The following is a 24,014-nucleotide window of genomic DNA, read 5'->3' as shown; positions in this document are numbered from 1 at the left end:
TTGCCTGTTCCCCACATTACCTAGCCCCAACCTGACACCATCTCAGTTTCCTGAGTTCTCCATCTGAGTCCTAAACCATTTTCACGTCCCTATTAGTTTCCATTGCACCCTCTTCTGTAGACTGTGGTTCTAGTTTTGTCACTGCCGTAAATTGTGTGACCTTGGGAAAGCCATTTAGTCAATCCTTAGGTATACGAGCCCCTCAACTTTTCAAGTGAAAGATTGGGGCTGTACAAAGACCTTGACAGCCCCATCTCCCCAATTTGTGGTGAATTAAAAAGCTTTTGATCTCACTGGATCCTCCTAACAGTGCTGAGAAGTGGTGGGGACAGAACGTGGTCCATTTGGGGGATAAGGACAGCAGTCAAGGTGCTTCTGTCCTCAAGCTGAGTGCTGACCCCTCAAGTCCAGAAATGTTAGCAGTCTGTTCCCCCTTATGGTTCCACCTCAAGCCTTCTTGCTGCCTGTCCACCTCCTACCCCTCCTCCAGAGAACAGCCTCATCCTAACCTCTTCCCAAGCCTGCCCCAATCTTTTGCAGCCCACCTCCCTCAATTGCAGGCAGAAGTAGAGTGGGGTACCACCCATCTCTATACTTACCTACCTGCCTGCCAGCACTCCTACATGCTCTTGCACCCTCCTGCATGCTTCCCAGGGCCCGACACTTGTTTCTGCATTTGGATGGTGAAACCACGGGGCTTCTACTTGTTGCTTCTCTGTACCCTACAATGTCCTAGCTAAGGAGGGATCCATGGAACCGATTCAGAACAGGCTTGTAGGATTGATCTAAGGTAAAGAAGGAGAGACAAGCTTAATTCTCCCAGCAGAGGTAGAGAAGGAAGAAAGTAAAAAAGTAAAATACATGCAGAAATCAAAGAAGCCAAGGCCAGAAGTCAAAGCAACTTTCAAAAATAATATTAGGATTTCCCTCCTCCTCCGCCACTTAGGGTGGTGGTATCCAATTACTGAGGCTTTCTTTTTATGCCCTGGGTTAGTTTTTTTGTTGTTTTATTTGACAGAGTTATAAACAGTGAGAGAGAGAGAGAGAGACAGAGAGAAAGATCTTCCTTCCACTGGTTCACCCCCCAAATGGCTGCCACAGCCAGAACTGTGCTGGTCCAACCAGGAGCCAGGTGCTTCCTCCTGGTCTCCCATGTGGACGCAGGAGCCAAGCACTTGGGCCACAGCAGAGAGCTGGACTGGAAGAGGAGCAACCGGAACTAGAACCAGCACCCATATGGGATGCTGGCACCGCAGGCGAGGATTAACCAAGTGAGCCACAGTGCCGGCCCCAATCCTGGGTTATTTAATACATAGTCAGAGCTATAATATGTAGGCATTCCACATCAAAATCATACAGACAGGCCGGCGCCGTGGCTTAACAGGCTAATCCTCCGCCTTGCGGCGCCAGCACACCGGGTTCTAGTCCCAGTCAGGGCACCGATCCTGTCCCGGTTGCCCCTCTTCCAGGCCAGCTCTCTGCTGTGGCCAGGGAGTGCAGTGGAGGATGGCCCAAGTGCTTGGGCCCTGTACCCCCATGGGAGACCAGGAGAAGCACCTGGCTCCTGCCATCGGAACAGCGCGGTGCGCCGGCCGCAGCGCACCTACCGCGGCAGCCATTGGAGGGTGAACCAACGGCAAAAAGGAAGACCTTTCTCTCTGTCTCTCTCTCTCACTATCCACTCTGCCTGTCAAAAAATAAAAAAATAAAAAATAAATTAAAAAAAATCATACAGACAAAAAAAATTGTGTATGTAATGAACATAAGCAGATATTTTTACTGTCATTAGTCCCTAAACAATATAATGTGCACCTATTTATATATAATTTACATTGCATTCAGTATTTCAAGTAATAAAGAGATAATCTAAAGTATACAAAAAGATTTACATAGCCACATGTAAATACTACACCATTTAATATAAGGACTTGAGCATCTGTGGATTTTAGCATCCACAAAAGATTCTGAAAATATTCTCCTGTGTATACTAAGGGGTAATTGCACTGCAATGTCCAGCATTTAGCAATTATTTTAGATTATAGCACTTGCTAGAAACCAATGACATGGGCCAGCTTACATTGCTATTTTGTGACTGTTGTTGGCTCCTAATTAGTCCTCTCCCAACTAATTTGAATTAATGAGCTTTGACTCACCTTCACCAATGCCTACCAGAAGACCCTAAGCACCACACAGTCCCATGTTAGGCCCTGATTCCTAGAAAGTCAACATAAAGCAGGCGGAGAATGGCAGGTTTCATCTCATAGTAGACAAAGACTAACACCAGAGCCTGGGATGCAGGAGAGCCCAGTGGGTGATGGCATCGACTCTGGAGCCAGAGCCTTCATCCCATTTCTTCTTATTACCAATCCTCTGCCTTTGCACCCTTAGCATTGCTCTGCCTCAGTTTCTCCATCTGTGAAAGGTAGATAACAAGAGTGCCTACCTTAAAGAATTCTTGTGAAGATTAAATGAATTGAAATAAATGAAGTTCTTGAAGCAGTCCCTGGCAGAGTAAGGAACAGGCAGGTGTTAGTTGCCACAACCTTTATTGTTGCTTATGACTGCTGTTAGCATTCTCACTCTGGAGAGGAAGGAGCTGCGGTCTGATACTATTGCTGTGAAGATGGAAGCGCCTAGCAGAGTAAACAGCAATGTGAGCACACTCAGAGCTTTAACTGTAAGCCCCTTGCCTCTCCAGCCTCACACTCGCCTCTTCCAACAATCTGCAGACACACCCTTTGAAGGAAAGAATTCTTTTGAGACAAAATGATGCTTTCCTCTTGGTGACCTTCACCAAGAAGCTGCCACACACTGCAGTTGCCACCTGCTCCCCTTCTACACTTCTTACCTAACCTCTGGAGCAGCAAAAGAAAAGAGCAAGAATGTTCAAAACAGTCAAGAGGCCGTTAAAGAACTCCTGTCATGACAGATCAGAGGCCGACTCATGTACCCAGGAACTTGGTCAGGTCCTTACGCTGCATTCTACAAAAGCTGATGGTGAATTTTCCAGGAGAATGTAGTTCAGGAGTCTGAGCAATGGACAGGAGTGAGACACTCACTCTTTCTTCATCACCTGGAAATACCCCATAGCTAGTTCCTCCATCCCCAGGCCTCATGGAGCTGCCACAACTTTGACAAACAGCCTGATCAAGCTCTTTCTCTCAGAGGCTGTTCAAGTTCACTCTGTCACATACTTGTGTTTTCATCTTTTTTTTTAAAGATTTACTTTATTTATTTGAAAGACAGAGTTACAGAGAGAGGTAGAAACAGAGAGAGAGAGAGAGAGAGGTCTTTCATCTGCTGGTTCACTCCCCAGTTGGCCGCAATGGCCAGAGCCAAGCCGATCTGAAGCCAGGAGCTTCTTCTGGGTCTCCCTGCGGGTGCAGAGGCGCAAGGACTTGGGCCATCTTCCACAGGCCACAGCAGAGAGCTAGATCGGAAAAGGAGCAGCTGGGACTAGAACCAGCGCCCACATGGGATGCCTGAGCCTCAGGCCAGGGTTTTAACCCACTCTGTCACAGTGCCGTCCCTTCACGTTTTCATCTTGCATAGAACTGGCACATAGTCTTGCCAAAGAGGCCCCAGGAAACGTTTCCTTCATAGTCAATGGCAGACACAAGGAAATCTCTCAACAAGAGGGTCTCCAGAGTAGTGGAGGCTGGGGACACTGCTAAACCAGGGGGACAGGCAGGCACTTTTAGGTGGAGTGAGGAGAGGCAATGTGGACATGAGTGGAGCCTCTCTGAGTGTACAATAAGGAGAAAGTGCACCTGTCTGTGGTCTGAGAGGTCTGAGAAGCCTCGTCACATGTGGGTGGGGAGGAGACCCTTAAAGTGATTCTGTTGTGGTCAACAGGGGTCCCTAGTAGTGTTTTTCCAAGTTCTTCTCTCCAGATGCTGAAGGAATTGGGGAGATGTAAAGGTGTACAGGAAAGTGGGACTTATTGGAAGGGATAGCTCACTTTCAGACCTGAGCTCAGGCACTCAGTTATATTTCTTATCTGCTTATCCTGTCTCCATGATGAAGAAAGGGCGGTGCCCCCACCCACCCCTACAGGGTAGGGTATGCTCTAATTGAATAGTCAAAGGAGGTATTGCACATGGTGATCTCCAGGAAAGTGTCATGGCTTCTTTCTGTGGGGCTGCAGCATCCACATGGTCATCCTGGCATCTGGCGCATGATGGGAAGTGAAGCTGAGGTGCATGATGGGGAATGGGCATGTGAAGCCTGCAGTCATGTTGGATTAGCACAGAAAGGGGTGGGGATTGTGCAGTGTGGGGCTGAAGCACAGAGACTGCTGGCTGTTTCTCAGTTCCTCCTCTCTAGCTCCCTGCCTGCCCACATCAATACCACAGTTTATGCCAGGACTGTCACAGGAGGCAGAACAGACCAGAGCCCAAGCAGGGAACTGATGACCTCTAGGGCTGCATCCTGCCTCAGGGCTATAAAGGAGTTGGGTGGTCATGAATTGTGTCCAGCCAGGAGCTTGGCCCTCTGGGAGTTTGCTCTGACTGCTTCAGGGATATTATCTAACCCCATTCAGACAATTTTTCCAAAGTAAACTTCCTTCCATCCAATCACCTTGGTCACCCATGGAGACTCTCAGGGACACGAGGTGAAGGGCAAGGGGCTAGGGTGCTGGACCTAGATGTAGTTATAAGAGTGGGTTCTCAGGGAACACCTGGAACAAGGGATTCCAAGGTGAAGATGCAGAGAGCCTATGCTAAAAATAAAATCTTAGTATAGCACTTAGAGTCAAATATTTCAGTTTCCATTTTCTTTTCATCGCCATTACATTTTGGGGGGTGGGCATTTGGTATGGCACTTAAGACACTATTTGGAATGCCCACATCCCTTTGGAAGGCCTGAGTTCAGTTCCTGGCTCTACTCCCAATTCTAGCTTCCTGTTAATGCACACTCTGGGAGGCAGTGGTAATAGCTCTAGTAGTTGGGTTCCTGCCATACACATAGGAGACCTCAGTGGAGTTCCTGACTGCAAGCTTTGACCTGGCCGCACTCTAGCTGTTAGGGGCATTTGGGGAGAAAACCAGCCAATAGGCTATTTCTCTGTCTCCCATAAATAAGTAAAAGTATTTTAAAAATAAATAAAATACCTTTTATTTAAAATAAATATAGAAAATATATAAAAATATAAAATATTTTAAATAAAAAGTATTTTAATATTTTTTTCCATTTATTAAACTTTTATTTAATGAATATAAATTTCCAAAGTACAGCTTATGGGTTACAATGGCTTCCCCCTTCCCATAACTTCCCTCCCACCTGCAACCCTCCCCTTTCCCGCTCCCTCTCCCCTTCCATTCACATCAAGATTCATTTTCAATTCTCTTTATATACAGAAGATCAGTTTAGTATATATTAGGTAAAGATTTCAACAGTTTGCCCCCATATAGCAACACAAAGTGAAAAAAATACTGTTGGAGTACTAGTTATAGCATTAAATCACAATGAACAGCACATTAATGACAGAGATCCTAAATAATATTTTTTTAAAAATTAATTAATTTTCTATGCCATTTCCAATTTAACACCAGGTTTTTTTTCATTTCCAATTCTCTTTATATACAGAAGATCGATTCAGTATATAATTAGTAAAGATCTCATCAGCTTGTACCCACACAGAAACACAAAGTGTAAAAATACTGTTTCAGTACTAGTTATAGCATCACTGCACATTAGACAACACATTAAGGACAGATCCCACATGAGATGTAAGTACACAGTGACTTCTGTTGCTGACTTAACAATTTGACACTCCTGTTCATGGCATCAGTAATCTCCCTAGGCTCTAGTCATGAGTTGCCAGGGCTATGGAAGCCTTTAGAGTTCGCTGACTTTGATCTTATTCCGATAGGGTCATAGTCAAAGTGGAAGTTCTCTCCTCCCTTCAGAGAAAGGTACTTCCTTCTTTGATGGCCCTGTTCTTTCCACTGGGATCTCACTCGCAGAGATCTTTCATTTTGGTCTTCTTCTTTTTTTTCTTTTCCATGGTATCTTGGCTTTCCATGCCTACAATACTCTAATGGGCTCTTCAGCTGCATTTATTTATTCAGTATTAAGTAAGTGATTTAAATACATGGTGTGAGCTAGAGACCGTCTGATGCTTGGAGTCCACAAGAGACAGCGAGAATTGTGGGACTGCTGTGCTTGGAATCTGCCTGCCAACACTTATGAACCCAACACCGAGTGTTTGACAGAAGGAGACACAGAGATCCAGGAACACACAGAGACAACCTGGCCACGCTGAGAAAAAGGGGGAAAGAAGTAGCTGGTAGAGTAATGATTGATAATGCAAAACCTAACTGAGATAGTCTTGTGTTCACAGGCTCAATCATTTACCAGCTGTAACACCTTCATTAAGCTCTTCATCTCTCCTTCACTTCCTCTTTCATAAAATGGCGATATCCCCCTCATCCCATAAAGGAAATTGCATGAGAGCTGTAAATTTCTTGGCACAGCGCCTGTCCAGCATAGTCACCTGCAAATGCAAGCTATGATTATTGTTTAGCGCCTTCCTTCCTCTTCTAGGCTGTTACCCAAGCGGGACCCTGAGATAGTCCAGACTTCAGGGAGGCCCAAACTTCAAGGGGGCTTTGCTTCATGGATCTTCAACAACCCTGTGGGTGAAATGTGTTGGTGCAGTGGAATGTGCTAACACAGTGGAACATTCTTGTAGCTTGGCTTATAAAATAGATCCATTTTCTCCAATTCTGTCTGTGATTCTGCCTGTTCCTGAGCATTTCAGGCTGAGTCACGCCTATTCTGTAACTCGCAAATCCTAAGGAGGAAGAGCTTGTATAACAGGTTCCCTCCCCAGCACCCTCCAAGCACGCTGCCCAGCAAGCATCCTGCACCTTCTTCACAGGCAGAGCCCCCCTGCTGCCAGACACACCTTCCTCAGAGGAGGAAGAGGGAAATTCCGGTTTCTTTGAAGAGAACTCAGGAGTAATGACATTTGTTTTCGCAAAGAGGAAGTAATCGTTTTCAGTCACCGCATGAACATGCTAGGTTAGCTCAGTAACTGCCCCACCACCACCACCACCATGTGCTCAAACTGTGGTGGCCTCCGGGGTGGAGCTTCCCAGGGCTGAGGTTACCACCCTTACCTGATGGCAAGCTCAGGCCGCAGGCTCTCCCAGCCTCAGAGCTGACAAGACTTCTACTTCCGGAGGACTTCTGCTCCCATGGCTGGCCCCCTGTGAGAGGAGCCCGTGGGTAGCTGAAGAGTTAATAAGGCAATCTGAGTCCTCTGTTTAAGTGCAAATGTTTGCCATTATACCTCTGGGTCTCTTACTGGGCAGTCCCATTCCAGCTCTCAGAAGTGCCCCTGTGCCCACCTGCCCTCAGGGGCCACTCTTATACAAAGTCACTTGCTCATTCCAGCTCTGGACATATAGGTGGACGGCTTCCATGGACAAGGAAGGTGGCCCCATTTGCAGAAAGCTAGACAGCTACCACCACATTGAGAAGTGGTTACTCTACCACTAGCTATCACAAACAAATAAAAAAGCACTGGAGTTGGTAGCAGTAAATAAATAAATTCCGTGAATCACAGAGTTGGAGGAGATCCAACTGCTTAGAGTTAGAGAGGAAATTTGGGGAAAAGTCAAACTATGATTTCCTATATGAAACTATCAATAGGAAAACCAGCTATATTTCTTATCTTCTCCAGTTTTTTTAAAGGGACAAATAAAATTAAAAGATCAGTTTTTCAATAGCTTCTAATTGCAAGAACTATATCTTTTTGAATCTCAACACACCCCCATCACCTTGCCTTGTGGTTATAAACCTCCTTTCACAAACTCTTAGAAGGGCTGTTAGGAGGCTTCAGTGAACTTTGAATTGTTCTAATTTCAGCACACTCAGGAGGCCAAGAAGCTAAGAGCAGCCTTTCAGAGTAGGAGTGGAGGCTTTTTATAAGGGAATCTGACCTCATACTTTCCCTTTGTGACCCAATCTGCACATTTGAGAATCAGTGCCTCAACTCTATCTTTGCAATTCTGAAAAAGGAAAGATAATTATACTGATGCAGCTCGGAAGGATTCCAAAAGCAAAAAAAAAAAAAAAAAAAAAAAAGGATATGCAAGTGCTCGTAGTGTGCAAATGCCACAATGATTGAGTATGGTCAGTCAGTGTAGACATGTCAGTGTAGACATTTCATCCTAATATTAGCAATGATCTTCTCTGGTTCCTTTAAAAACTATAACCAGCTGGAGCAGGCAAGTGTGATATTGCCTTCTCTCACCCAAGACTTTTAGAGAGCTGCTAATGAGTGTTAAGTAGCTTTGCTTTTTACCTGTGCTCTAATTCTTCTGGTGGAAGAAATAACAAAAAGAACAATAAGCAAAAGCTATTCATAGGAAAGGGAAAAGAACAAAAGGAGAGGTGGCCAAGCAATCTGCAAATGATAAATCTCCAAAAACAATAGGGGCACCCTGGGGTCTGAGAGGTGGGAATCAGTCACAGAACCACACACTGTATAGTACTTGAGATTGGTGTGTGTCACACCTCATAATCTCCTTCAAGTCCTGTGAGGTAGTTAGGGATAACTCAACAGCTTGTGGCCACATAACTAATCATGGTTGAACCATGCTCGAGTCCAACCTTCAGTCTGCAAATCTCTCCTGCTTTTTCCAGTGTGTAAGCTGAGTCCCATTCATTTGTTAAAGTAGTGTGCAATTCCCCAGTGGCTTGAAACAGGAAGCTTGGTTCCCTAACACCAGCTTGAGTGCTTAGAAGTCGTTCTATGTAGTAGGAGATAAGGCATTTCTAAAGTGAAATAAAACGGAAGTGTGTACATTATTAGTCCAAAGCTCACACAAAAAGAGTGCGCTTCTCAACAGAATTCAGAGGCAGCATGGTTATTCCTACAAGGCTGGACGCTCAAGGGGAGGGGGTGTTTAAATGCCCATTGTAGTTGATTTGGGCACCAGGTTTCAAACTACAGAATAAAACACTGATGTAACTTTAAAATTGTACCTGTTCATTTCTGCAAACAACAAAAAAATTGTGTTACCTCCCAGACTTGACCTTATTTTTACACCAAACTTGACTTTTATTCTCCACAACCAACTTCCCATTCAAGGATGAAAGCTGGCCATGCTTCTCAAAGAGGAGTTTTTCCAAAAATGCATTCACTGGATGGCACCGCTCAAACTGGCCCATCTCCCAAGGAGACCCTTTTGAAGCAGGCACTACTGATAGAGCTGTGAGGTTCTGCTTTATTAAAAAACCCGCTGCATGACTTTGAGTGACCTTTGAGTAAACACCAGTCTCCCGATGTTTCACAAGTTATAGGAAGATAAGCCAGAGCCTATAAAAGAAGAAAACAGTACATCAAGAGATTTAGAATCTACTACTCCTACAAACAATGCCAGCAGCAGCAGGTGGGTGGCATTCTTAGAAAGGTAAAGAAATATTACTGTGCACTGGTCTCTGACTTCCAGGCCAGCCAAAAGACAAGTATGGAAGTAAATCCTGACCATTTACCAAACCTCGCCCGCAGAGAAAGGTTTATGGCAGCAGAATTAAGACCCTCAGTTTTGTTCCAAGTTCCAGTGCCAAGTTCCCTGAAGGTGAATAACTTTTCCCTCTTCCAGAGAAAAGCTGAAGGCAGGCAGAGGTGAGTGGTAGGCATGCCACAGTCGTTAAACTCTCTCTTTTCTCTTCCTTCCATTGGCTTCTTCCTGCACAGGCAGCATCGCCGCCATTACTGTGACTGTCATTGCCGTGGTGTTGTTGGTGTTTGGAGTGGCCGCGTACCTGAAGATCAGGTGAGACACACTTTCACCTTCCTTAAAAAGAAAGGGATTTCATTTTGCTGGGCTCCAAGCTGAGCGCTGTGCTGCTGAAAGCAGATTTCTTAATAATATCTTTGCCTTCAGAAACATTGGCAAAGGAGTACAAATGGCTGATACCCGCCACGCTTTGCAGGCAGACACAGTCCTCTCTGAACCTTGGCAAGGTGGAGCAAATAGGCTGCAGTAGAAAATGGTGATGCAATGAAGCAAGAGTCAGCCTGGGGTCAGGAAACAGCCCGGGACCCTCTCCTCATCCCTCGCTTCATCATCCCGGGAGAGCCGGGCCACCCAAGACTTGAGTTTTCTCACCTGTGTGATGGAAGAGTGCAGAGAGGCTGCTAGTCCCTAACTACAGATGTTCTCAAGAGTGGTCTGCAGATTTGCACCCAGTTTGTTAATGACATTCTCCCTGGTTCTGATGCAACAAGTGAAAAATGTTAAGTGTAGCATTTTCCATAAAACTAGGTTTTTTGCCTGAGATCATACCTTCATAGTTTGGGGTGATTTTTTTTTAATTTTATTTATGTATTTGAGAGGTAGAGTTACAGACAGAGAGAGGGAGGGACAGAGAGAAAGGTCTTCCATCCACTGGTTCACTCCCCAAATGGCTGCAATGACTCGGGCTGTGCCAGGCTAAAGCCAGGAGCCAGGAGCTTCTTCTGGGTCTCCCACATTGGGGTAGGGGACCGAACACTTGGACAATCCTGAACTGCTTTCCTAGGCCATAGCAGAGAGCAGGATCAGAAGAGAAGCAACTGGGACACGAACCAGTACCCATATGGGATGCTGGCAGCACAGGCACAGGCTTGGAAACCAAACACGAGAATATACCATGCCCGGGCCACTGTGGTGCATGTACACACACAGCACCACCACCACCACCACCACCACCACCAGGGCTGAGATTCTTCCTCAGGGAGCATCCAACTGCCCTCCCTTCCTATCTATCCTTGGTCCCCACTTGGAAACATTTGTCATTTCCCATGTCCATGCAGATGTCTTCTCTCATCTCTTGTGGTCACCCCAGCCAGTCCAGAGCAGCTGCTCAGAATGTCTCCCCTCCTCCTTCCCTTTGATCTCCAATTGTTTGTTCTAAATGTGCACCAAATCGATCTAATGAGGGTGTCCAGATTGGAGAAGGCCTTGTAACGTCATCTGCAGCCAAAGTGCATAGAACAAGAAAGGCCAGTTTTCAAAGAGAAATTAGAACAGAAACTCCAGTGTGACCTGTGTGTAAAAGCCTTTATAAAAGCATCCAGAAGTTTCTTTCAGATTAAAAAGCAAACCTTCCTGTTCATTAAGTCTGCATTTCCTTGAGCACTGAATTTTATAAATTATGTCTTTCTGAATGCTACCTTTCTCCTTCTTGTTTAATGACTAGTTTATCACTGCAGATATGCAGCATTTTAATTAGTAGCTAAATGGGCTTTTACGAACTACTCTGGGAACCTCACTCCCACTTTGTAATGAAGTAGATATGGAAAAACTCGTTCTGCCTCACCCTCAAAAGGGACTTACAGATAAGTTGTAGCCATTGTTGGAATCCTCACTGGTGAGTTTCTGAAAGGCTTTGTCACCAAAAACAACCTCCCCTGGAGTATGGTACGCTATAGAAATACTTTCTTCTTGCTACTCACTTCCCAAAAAAGTCATGTTGAAATAACCCAAAGGACTTTCCCTCTTGACTCCAAGAAAGAATTCAAGTTTACCATCTCCAACCAACAGTGACTAGAGGCAAACAGTAGAATAGTGATCAGGAATTTAGACACCAGCCCTGCTCTTTCCCCTTCGTGGTGCTGTGACTTGGGCATGTTATGGAGAATATCCAACCCTTGTCTCCCTCAGCTGCAAGTTAAGGACAGTAATTTTAATTGCTGAGTAGTATTGTTGGGAGAATTAATGCGTAGTGTTTCCCAAGAACATTGCACTACCAAGGTCATCATCGTCATCATCAAGGTGATAAACTGGAAGGAACCATGGTAAGATAGGGTAGATGGATACATAGATACATGCATACACAGTTACATAGACACATGGCTAGTCAGTCCTGGCTAGATAGATGGACATATATATACAAACATACACAGATGTGTAGACACATAGACAATGAGACTGTCCTGGCTGGGAAGATGGATACATAGGTGCCTGCATACACAGTTACATGGACATAGGATAGTTGACGAGCACCAGCTCTGTGCCAGGCTTTTTTTTAAAACACTGGGATCATGTCACTGACAAGGCACACTCCTGCCATCACAGAACCTTCTCTGCTTGGAAAATTTTGTTAGCACATTGTTAATTTTTTTTCTAATCTAATGAGTGCTAATTAACATAGTATAAAAATTTAGTTTTAAACTACATTTTCTGCAGGCCCTCTCAACATGAGATAAATTCAGTGAATGAGTAAATTGAATGAGTAATTGTTTCCTTCCCCCATATAGGTTCTCTCCCCTAAATGCAGGAAGGTCCACAATGATATAAATATGAGGAGTCTAAGAAGTTCACGCAAAAGGCATATTATAAAAAAGAACTCATTGACTTCCATTTTTTAAAAAGATAATCTTATCTTTTAATTTTATTCTCTATGAGCTTTCTGAGTTACTCTGGCATAAGGTTGCTATTTATCTACCATGCTGCTTAACGTTTGGCACTATAAACTTGAGCATGGATAAAGTGATCAGAATCCCATTTTAGAAACCCCCTAAGGAAAACCCCTTTCTGCTCTTCCCTTGATTATTTTGGAAAAATGATAACATAAGGAGGTTAACAGCTCTCATGAATCTCAAGGCTCTGCTTAAACCCCTTCAAGTATAATTTTGCCAGATTCTTGGAAAGCCCCACTAGTCATTCATCAAAAAATATGGTTGTCTCTATTGATGTGTGTGTGTGTGTGTGTGTTACCTAAGGGTAAGTTTTGCCTTGATTAGAGATTTATTCTGCCTTTATCATTCCAAATTCTGAGAACAATACCATGACAAGAGATCTGTTGTCCATGGTCTTTTAGCTCACTTAGCTAGAGCAGCTAGTGACTGAAATCTTAGCTTGAACAGGAACCATTAGCTTCTGGCCTACAACCCTAGGCTATATCCTGGGCCAGCCAAGTACCTGTAAATATAAGGGGAGGGTTTATTTGAAAAGACAGCCTTGGGGTGGGTGTTCATCACAATGGTTAAGAAGTCAGGGGGCCGACACTGTGGCACAGACGGCGGTTCGAGTGCCAGCTGCTCTACTTCTGATCCAGCTCCCTGCTAATGTGCCTGGCAAAGCAGCGGAAGATGGCCCAAGTCCTTCAGCCCCTGAACCCATGTAGGAGACTCAGAAGAAGCTCCTGGCTCCTGGCTTCAGCAAGGCCCAGCGACAATCATTGCAGCCATTTTGGGTGTGAAGCAACAGATGGAAGACTTTTCTCTTTCTGTCTCTACCTCTCTCTGTAACTCTACTTTTCAAATAAATAAATAAATCTTAAAAAAAAAAAAAGTCACCTGTGATGCCCACATCTCATATCAAAGTGCCTGGGTTCATACCCCAGCTCTGCTTCCAATTGCCCCTTCCTGTTAATGAGTACCCAGAGGGGATAGTAGGTGATGGCTCAAGTGGTTGGATCCCTGCCACCTGAAGAGGAGACCTGGATTGGGTTTGTGGCTCCTGTTTTTGGTCTGGTCCAGTCACAGCTGTTGCAGCCCTTTGGGGTGTGGACCAGCAGATGAGAGATATCTCTGTTTATATCATTATGTGTGTGTTTGTGTGTCTTCACCTTTCAAATAAATAAAATGAATTTAAAAAAAAATTAAAGGAATCCTCACAACCAGAAAATCTTGCTAGCTCTCCTATCAGCAGCTCGATACTTTCATCTTGGTTTAGTAAACTTTTTAACCACTTGTTTTTCACAGTCCTGTTCTCCTGGAACCCATGACCTCTAGTTCGGTCGTCGTGTCCTCTGCCCAGAAAACCACCTTTTTGTAACCTGAGCCACTTTGGGATGTGGCACAAAAATGAACTGCCCTGAACCCGCCAGCCCCTTCTCTGCAGTTGAACCCCTGCTTGAACCAGTAGCAGCAGGAAGTAGAGGGGAAAGCATGAGTTTCACAGCCAAGTTCAATACTAACCTTTCTGCTTCCTGCTTGGGTGACCTTGGCCAAATTATAATCTCCACAATCCTGAGAGAGACAGAGATGGACAGAGGCAGCTCCCATCTGCTGGTTCACTCCCCGGGGCTAACTTCAGGAGACAAAACACAATCCAGGTCTCTCCTGTGGGTTTCAGGAACCCAACTAGTTGAGCCATCACTGCCTCCTCCCAGGGTCTGTATTGGCAAGAGCTGGAATCAGGAGTCAGAGTCAGCAATCGAACCCAGGCACTGTGATACGGCACATGGGAGTCTTAACCATTAGACTAAGTGCCTGCTCCCCCACCTTTTTCAACCTGCAAAAGCAGAGCTAATAATATGTAATTTTAAAGGTTGCTTTAAGGATGAAATGAAATAATGAGTACAGCATTCTCTGAGAGACCACATCGTGTTGGTTAAGAACACGCACTCTGGGGCAAGTTTCTTAATTACTCTATGTTCAGTTTCTTCATTTGTAAAGCAGGACAGCGATAATAAGAATAATACACCAAACCTAACATCGTTAGAAGAACTAGTCATCAGGATATATATCAACACTGAATGGCTGTTTCCAGGTGAGGCTGACACAAGAGCTAATGACTGTGATTGCTGCAATTGTTGTCAGAACAGTGCTTAGCACACATGGTAGCCACCAACAATAGACCGTGAGTTCAGAAGAATGGTCTACATCATTGCCACTCCCCTTCAGCAGACATTAGGCATTCAATGGAAAGGGGAGAGGGGAAGAAGGAGAAGGAGGAGAAAGAGGAAGTTTGTGCAGCAGCTCAGCTTTCTAACTGCGTGCTGACCACAGGGTGGGCTTCCATATTCACTTGGCCCTTTCGGTGGGCTCCTTCTCAGTGTCTGTAAAGGTGCATCCATCCGTGCTGTATATTCATTAATAGAAACGGTCTCTGAGCAGTCTTTATTTCGGGGCTTGGGTGCGACTTTAAAAGAAAGCACCAGCCCTGCCTGCCTCTTGCACAGGGTGTCTTTAATTAGTGATGATTGAAGAATGAGGTAAGTCGAGTTTGTTTTGTTTAACTTGGCTCAAAACTCTTCAGCCACAAGATAATCTCCCTGTGCAAGACACGATATCAGCTACAGCCAGTGATGTGGATGTTGCTATAATTAGGTGTGCTGGTAGCCTAGACAGACAAAACGGGCTGTTCCCTTCACAAAAATAAATGTGATATTGATTTACAGACACAACAGGCCTGGCTCTTAGGAGCATTTTTAGAAGTCACCTATTTTGCTTTGTATCTCCCAGCGATGACATTTTATACAACTGAATTCCATCCTATTGTTGGTAGGTTTAAGGAGAGTAGGCCCAGCCACAAGGGCTAAGATCTTCTAGAACTTTTTACCTACAGATAACATTTTTTTTCAGCCTTTGAAGTTCTGAAGTTCAAGTTTACTTGACTTTCCACCTCGGTGGTTCTCAGACTTAAAAGTGCACAGGAACCAGGGGGAGAGCTTATTTAAAACACCATTTCCTGGGCCTGGGCCCCTGGATTCTGATTCAGTAGGTCTGTGTGGGGCCCACACATCTGTATTTCTAAGCATCGCACAGTGGGTACCAGTGCTGCCTTCCAACGAGCACACTTTGACCTCACCCCCTAACACTCCAAGCATACTTTGCCTGAAAGAATTTGCAGATGCATCTGCTTCTGTGACTTTGAACATGCTGATCTTCTTATCAGAGGTTCCGCTCACCCTTCTGTATCTGCAAATTCCAAGTTGTCCAGATCAAAAGAGACTTTTTTGGGAAGCCCCCTACACTGCCGAGCCCCTTGCTGCCCATCCCTCCCTCATTTCACCTCCTTCCCTGCACTGGAATCAGCGCAGCATTCTCTGCCAGTCTCCTTCATCGAAATGAGAGTCCTTGCCAATAGTTACCCTATCATTAACATTGGATGAGCAAAAGGTTCTGGCCAGGGAAGTTTGGGGTGCAGTAGCAGTATCTGTTCATTCCAAATCAGAAAGAGCAAGTTTGGAGAAGCCATGGAAATCTATTAAACCACACAGACCTTCACTGGTTAACTTGTGACACTGAACTTATTCCCAAATAGGTAGCTGTGCCAGTTTTGCATAACCTTTTCCATGATGAGTATCTACAGGTAGTAGGGTGCTTGGCAGATAATTTTTAAAAATAAATAGAAGAAGGTAAATTTTATCTGCCCCTCCAAATTCAAGGTGATTCTTTAAAGGGAAGTTTGAAATTAATAGATTGAAAAAAAAAAATTTGGACTGTGGAAAGAGAATTTTTTTTTTTGAGATAACATTTTCATTTATATTAGTCAAAGGCTTAATGCTCCACTAGACAAAGAGTTCAACACAAACAAAAAGCAAAAGGATCCTAGTTCAGCAGGAACACGGGCAAGGACCACAAGCAACAATCAAATGGAAAGATATCAAATTTAGTAATATACAATAAACTTTAAGGTAGTTACAGATCATCAAAACTATAGTAGTATATAATTCTAACAGTGGGATTTTGAAAATGAATATTTTCAATATTTTACTCATTGAGATTTGGCTGGAAAGACAGGAACTAGTAGGGTCCTGAGTTGTGACACAGATTCTACTACTAACTCGCGGTAGTAACTATGGGCAAATAAATTGACCATTTTTTAATTTCAAAAGTAACAACATTTTTTAGTTTCAAAAGTATGGCTCATTATATTGATCTTTTGGTTTTAACAAATATACCATAATTGTATAAGAAGTTGACATTAGGGATGCTGGGTGAAGGGTATATGAGAACTCTTTATACTGTAAATCTGTAGATATGACATCATTCCAATTTAAAAATATATTTTTACAGAGTATGGTCCAGGAGGCCCCACACAGATGTGTTGGTAGCTCTTGCCGCATTATCTGTGCACCTGCTGCACCTTCTGTCTCTGTGATTTGCTCAAGCATCCGCATAGCTCAGCCACATGACACATCTGTCATCTCCTCTATATGTCTACTCTAAAAGCACCTTAGTGAGCCTTCCCTGATCACCATATTCAGAATTACAATCCCTACCCACTTACAGTTCCTTTTCCCCCTTACCTGTTCTTTGTTTCATTTTGTCCATTGCACTCACTACCAACACCTACATTATTGTTTGTATTTACTTATTGTCATCCCATTGGAATGGAAGCATCCTAAGCACAAGGATTTTGATCTGTTTTGCTCACTGATGTATGTTCCAGGTCCCACAATAGGGTCTCTTAGATAGTAAGCTGCCAATGAATAGTTAAGTGAAAAGGACAGGAGGGGAAACTATCACCAAAAAAAGAGAGCCATCAATGGAAACAAACAAAAAACGGAGACAGTGACAGTGGTATGCAACAGTTCTGCTCATGGATGATAGGAGTCCAAGGCTTACACATTGATAGCCAATGAGCTGCAAGTTCAAGTGTGTTTTCCCAGCACTAAGCCATGGCTTCATGATCTTCGCATCCTTCCTATCCCATGATGAGTACTCACAATTGAGAAGTGAGGCTTGGGCCGGTGCCACAGCTCAATAGGCTAATCCTCCACCTGCGGCGCCCGCACCCCAGGTTCTAGTCCTGGTCGGGGCGCCAGATTCTGTCCCAGTTGCCCCTCTTCCAGGCCAGCTCTCTGCTGTGGCCTGGGAGTGCAGTGGAGGATGGCCCAAGTGCTTGGGCCCTGCACCCCATGGGAGACCAGGAGGAAGCACCTGGCTCCTGCCTTCGGATCAGCGCAGTGCGCCGACCGCGGCAGCCATTGGAGGATGAACCAACGGCAAAGGAAGACCTTTCTCTCTGTCTCTCTCTCTCACTGTCCACTCTGCCTGTCAAAAAATAAAAAAAGAAGAAGTGAGACTTGAATGACCAAACAGGGGATGACTGAGAGGCATAATCATGAAAACAGAGTCTTGATAGAGAGCTAGCCTTGACCCTGGAAAAGGAAGGACTATTTTCCAAAAGATGTTTTGCTTCAACACAGTTAAGAGTGAAACACCTCATTCATTTTCAAAGACAATTCAGTTTTTATTAAGTATTAATGCTGCATTATCTTAAAATACGTACCATTTTTCAGTAGTAGAGAAGGGCTTAAATCACAGGTGTCACAACTGGATCTACCAAGTGTCACCAACAAGGCAACACCTTTTGGGGTAGGAGTGGGGAGTACTGCTTTCTAGAAGAGCAAAGCTGCTAGAGAAGGAAATCAATGAGCCAACGACTGAAGGGAAAGTATTTCTTGTCTTACTCATCGGGTTCTGCTTTTAGCAGCCTCGTTCATGCAATACGGTAGAATCCATCTGACAGCGCCGTGCCATTGATTAGCCAGGGCTGTGGGCTCTGTGCTAAGTGCTTTCAAGCCACATCATTGCACAGTGGTTTGGCCATAATTCTCCTTATCCTTCCTATCTTTAAAAGTCAAAATGGTATCTTTGGCCCATGACATTCTTTAATGAGTTTTTGGTTGTTGTTTTTTGTTTTGTTTTGTTTTGTTTTCACTTTACCACAGTTTCTTTGTACAATGAATTGCCACAAGCCATTCGAATCTTTGCTGGTATTAACCAAGCAAACTCCATATCCACTTACTTATATGCTCTTGAAAATAAGCAGTTACTTGCAAATATTTATAAAATAACCATGCCTCAAGAGTAACATACTAGGTGTTCAGGTAATTAGAGAAAATTTAAGATGTAGTCTTTCCTCAAGAAATTTACTATCTACAGGGTGTCCAGGCATAGCAAATAAAGAAAACCTAGCTATGCTGGATTGGTGTCCATCATTATTAAGAAACTGAACAAACTAAATTTCATCAACTCACTAATGATATCGTTTGTATGGATTACTGTTTAAATTGAAATTAGATGAAGCAATAATGGCATATAGTCAGAAGACCTTAGATTTAGTACCGACTCTACCATTAAACAGCATTGACAAAGCCATCTAAATGCCTTGGGTCCTGTTTTCCTAGTGCTACCAGTGGGAGGATTTGGGAGGTTTTTATTATTGTTATTATTATTCTCTTACACTATCCAAATGCCAATCTGAAAACCTCCATTTCCATAAAAAATGTGCCATGATTTAAGAAGTTCTGGATTAAAATGTGTCTGCCTTACTCTTTCTACAATGCCAGCAGGTTTATTCAGACCTGACGTAAGTCCCAACACACCCACTTCTTCTTGTTCGGGCTCATGAATGTATTAAAATAAGCCCTAAAGGTCCTATGCATTGCGAGTTTTGATTTATCCATGTCTCTTGCATTATCTAAGTGAAGACACTTAGCATTTTACTCAACTCACTGCTCATTCAAATGGGAAGGCAAAGAAAAATGACAGTAAAAATCAGTCTTTTTCTTTTATTTTACTAGTCTCTGTTGAGTAGATTTAGCGTTGACCTTATAGTCTAGTCTAAAATCACCATAGGCAGTAAAACCTGACAGTCAGAAGATTTTTAATATTCTGATCCCACTCCAGCATAATAATTCAAAAATTCAAATAACAAAAATACAAGAAACTGGTTTTATATTGTGCCAGGGGCATAGTTTTAGGCATTCCTGATGGAAAGGAAGTTCATTATTCACTCAGTGCCCTTTGTAAGAAGGCAGATTTACCATGTGCTTAATTTTCCTCATAATAAGAATTTAAAAACAATATTGCTCCAACATTTATTGTACATTTACTTTGTATCAGGCCATCTAATATGCATTACTGCATTTTATACTCCCAACAACCTTAACACAATTTTTTCTTAAGAACTTTTCCCTCAGCCTGCACTGTGGCACAGCAGGTTAAGCTGCCACCTGCACAGCAGCATCCCATATGGGTGCCTGTTCTACACCCAGCTGTTCCTCTTCCAATCCAGCTCCCTGTTATTGTGCCTGGAAATCAGCAGAGGATGACCCAAGTGCCTGGGCTCCTGCAACCCATATGGGAGACCCAGATGGAATTCTTGGCTCCTGGCTTCTGCCTGGCCCAGCACCAGCCATTTGCAGCCATTTGGGGAGTGAACCAATGAGTGAAAGATTCTCTCTCTCTCTCTCTCTCTCTCTCTCTCTCTCTCTGTAACTCTGCCTCTAAAATAAATAAGTAAATCTTAAAAAAATAGCTTTCCTCATTTTATAGATGGAGAAACAGTAGGTTAAAAAAAAAAGATATTCACAGACATACATCCATTGACCAAAATGACATTTCATGGGAATGAAATTGCATGCTAGAGATAAATGTGCTGTGAGACATTAAATTACCCCACAAAGCTGAAGCAGCGGTGCCTTATCCATAACAGAACTTGTTTATCACAAAGATGTCTGCCAGCTGTTCGTAATAAGTCAGGCTGAAATGTAGGCTGGCTCCCACGCTGAATGCCCAGGATTTGACTTGTTCATTCTGTAGCTTCCACTTCCCAGCCATCCTGGTAAAGGATTCAATTGGCACTGGAGATTTTACATCGAGAGGAGCATTGGCCATAGACAGCTTGTGACCTTCATTTACCAACACCAGCTCCTATTTCTTGTAGATCAACAAAACAATGGCCTCTGTGTTGCTGTCTGTGGTCCCTCCCCTCCCCACACCCACAGAAACGAACACAGGCCTGTAGGGAAAGTGAACATCTCCGCGTTTCCAGGTGTACAGATGGGGTCAGCCGAGGCAGGCTTCAGGCCAGAAACCAGAGTCCTAAGGGCTGCATCTGGAGTCACAGCAAGGGCCTGATTCTGTGCGAAACAGCATCTCCGCGAATTCCTGGCAGGTGTGAATCTGCTTCAGGGGAGCAATAGCAAGTCTTGTAGTAACAGCAACGCTTTGTGTGCCTCTCAGGTTGTATTTCCATTTGATTTAACTTTTACATCTAATGGAGAAAAAGGATAGGGAGAGTGAGCCTGTTGTCCTGCACTCCAGCATCAAGTGATTTCCAGTGGCAAAGTATAGTAAGTTGCATGCTAGCTCAAACCACGGAGGCACCAGATACTCGTTGGAAACATTCTTCCCATCCTGTCTTTAGTGTTAAAGTGATGGTAGCCCTCTCTAGGAAGTTCCCATCTTGTAAACAGGTTGTTGGTTTTGTTTTTGTTTTTGTTTTTGTTTTTTGGGGGGGTGGGGGTGGGGGGGATTCAGTGTGTGTGTTTTTCAGTCACTGCTTGTTCCACCAACATTTATTGAGGATTTATATGCCAGATATTCTTGTAGGTGCTGAAGATGGATTCAAGAATTTAAAAGATAGGCAAATAATCTGTAACCTCCCAGAGCTTCTAGTCTTAGGGAAGTAAGACAGCAACAAAATAAGCCAGTGAATTGCACAGTGCGTTAGAAGGTTATGAGTGCTATGAGAAAAGTCAAGCAGGGGGTTGTGAGCTTAAATAGAGTTGTCAAAGAAGCCCCTCCCCCCAAGAAGGTGACATTTGAGCAAAGACTTGAAGGAGTAAGGGAGGGTGCTATGTGGAGGCTTGGAGTACAAGTATTCTAAGCCAAGGAACAGTAAGTGCAATGGCCCCAGACATACAGGCAGGGCAGACATAAAAGTGCAGAGTAGTCCCAGGTGGAGGGAGCCAAGGGAGCAAGGGTCTATAATAGCAGCTGGTGTGCTCTGAAAAGTAGCGGGAGCCAGACTCCAGGATGCTTTGTTATTCTTTGTAAACCATTGTGAACTTTTACTTTTTGTGAGATGAGGAGCCCCTGAAAGGTTACCAACAGAGGAGTGATGAGGATCTGACTTCAGTTTCATTTTTAAGATTTATTTATTTATTTGAAAACAGAATGGCAGAGGGGGAGAGAGAGAGAGAGAGATCTTCCATCCACTGGTTCATTCCTCAAATGCCCACAAACAGCTGGGGCTGAGCCACGCTGAAGCCAGGAGCCAGGAATTCCATCTGAGTCTCCCATGTAGGTGGCAGAGGTCCATGGACTCCGGCCATCTTCTACTGCCTTCCCATGTGCATTAGCAGGGAGCTGGATAGAACACTAGCATTGCAGGTGGAGGCTTAGGCCACTGTGCCACATGCAGGCTCCTGACTTCGGTTTCTTATAAAAAAGGATGCTAGAGTGAGAAACAGATTCCCAGACTGACCCACCAAAGCCCGTCTAACCCATCTAACCACTGAACTAAGGGGTTAATCAGACTCTGGGAACCTGAGCTCTGAGCACTAGATGTAGATCTAGGAAGCAGGGATTTGACGGGAGCTCAACTGAATGACACTGGATGCATCAGTTACCATCTCTGAGCCCCCTTTTCCTCATCAGAGAAATAGTGCCCCCTGGCTTTATTTTGAGGATCAAGCGAAAACTGAGTATAGAAGCACTTTATAAAAAGCCCAACTGTGACTGTGCCATTATTATTTCAAGGAAAGTTAAGTCCAGGACCTAAGTGAGAGGGGGAACACAAGCTTCCCTTTCCACTCCCTTCTTACTAAATCACCATGGGAACAGAACTTCCTGCTCCTTCTCCAGCGCTGGAGGGGGTGCAGAGACAAGGACCCAGCTGATCTGGTAGAAAGCTTCTTCCGGCTGGGACAGTCACAACTCATGGGGTATTTGGTGGGCTGTGCCCCTGACTGCAGCCCCCTATATTGCTAAGGGGTTGACTTAGGGGCACCAGCTGACCTTTCCCTGTCATTAACCCACAAGCCTTCCAGGTCGGGCTGCCGTGGAACCCTTCTCCGAGTAATCTCCCCATGCCTGTTTCTTCCCCACCAGGCATTCCTCTTACGGAAGGCTTCTGGACGACCACGATTACGGATCCTGGGGGAACTACAACAACCCTTTGTACGACGACTCCTAACAGAGGACCTGGCCCAGGACACGGAGTAACTGTGCTTTATTTATAAGTGCTTACCCAGTAGAATTAATGAGTACCTGACACGCATTGAACGACAATCTTAAGCCCTGTTTTGTTGGTATGGTTGTTTTTGTTTCCTTCCCTCTCCTCTGGCTGCTACAACTTCCCCTTTCTGGTACCAAAAAAAAAAAAAATACCTTTATTTCAAGGTGAGTGGAGGCTGATTTGGGCCAACCTTGTACCAGCCAGGCCAGAGCACGCCTCTTCAGCTCCCACTGCAGAGACTGACTTTGAGAAGGACTGAGGACGAGGGATTGGGTTGCTTTGTTGGGCATTACTTTTAAGGGAACTTTTTGTTTGTGGTGTTTTTTAAACTTCTACATAAGAAATGACATGAAATATTAATGAGGGGAAAGGAACTAAGTCTTGGAGGATTTCACGTGAGGAAGCAGGAGGTTCTTAGAGTCCTCTTTAATCTCTGTTCATCTGGTTGTAACTCACAGGATAGCTGCGTGGCTCTGCAGCTGAATTCCAGCTTCTTAGCTGCCTAATTAATGAAAGATGAAAATGGGAGGTGCCCTGGAGGAAGCCAGCAGGGCAAGGGGCTGAGGAGCAAGTTACTGTCAGGTCTCCACATGTCTTCTACCTGTTCCCCCCTCCAGGCTGCCTGGATGCCCTTTGTGTTCAAAGGCAGCTGTGAGCCACGCCCACAAGCTTGCAGCAGAGCTGCACATCCAAAGGGAAGCTATGAGAAGAGCTGAGCTCTGGGAGACAAAGGGAGCAGCATGTGAAGTGAACACCCAGTGGGGAAGGCATGGAGGCTGGAGGGAGGGGAGGAAGTGCACCTGCACTGAGAACCTCATTAGGCCAGTGGGAATCAGCCCTCAGTCACTGTCAGAGACATTCATGGCTTAGAAAAGTCCATACGATCCTTGCTTTGTACCACCCAAGTGTCTGGTTCATTGCCTTACTGTTGATTGGATCATGGCTGTAAACTGTTGAAAGAGAGAGAGAAAGACACCAGACTCTCTGTAATTACTTAGCAGGACATTTCCATAGGAAATAAACACCAGGATTAGTCCGCCTTACTGATTCTTCCCTTGAAACAATGAGCATCCATGGACATACCATCTTAACAAACCACACACAAATGGTGAGATGTGAGAAAGAGCCGTTCACCTTTGTAGGTAACCTTCTCAACCAGGGGGTGACATTGCCTCCCCACCTGGAGACGTTGTTGATAGTCATGACCCAGGAGTTCTCCTAGTAGGTGGAAGTAAGGAATGTAGCTGAGCAGCCTACCATGCACAGGGCAACCCACACCAGCAAAGATCCATCTGGCACCAG

General features: G+C 44.5%; 1 protein-coding gene across 1 annotated transcript in view; it reads left to right on the top strand.

Moving 5' to 3' along the window:
* Positions 1-23,752, top strand: part of PARM1 (prostate androgen-regulated mucin-like protein 1) — a 120,473-nt gene extending 96,721 nt beyond the window's left edge. Inside the window, exons 3-4 of the mRNA XM_062198674.1 lie at positions 9,716-9,794; positions 22,586-23,752. Of these exons, the coding sequence (XP_062054658.1) occupies positions 9,716-9,794; positions 22,586-22,670 (164 nt within the window). The 3' untranslated portion in view covers positions 22,671-23,752. The remainder of the gene's footprint in view (positions 1-9,715; positions 9,795-22,585) is intronic.
* Positions 23,753-24,014: the final 262 nt, after the last annotated feature.

This window comes from Lepus europaeus, chromosome 8 (genome assembly GCF_033115175.1).
Source record: "Lepus europaeus isolate LE1 chromosome 8, mLepTim1.pri, whole genome shotgun sequence".
NCBI lineage: Eukaryota > Metazoa > Chordata > Mammalia > Lagomorpha > Leporidae > Lepus > Lepus europaeus.
This window is presented reverse-complemented; position numbering and strand designations above follow the sequence as displayed.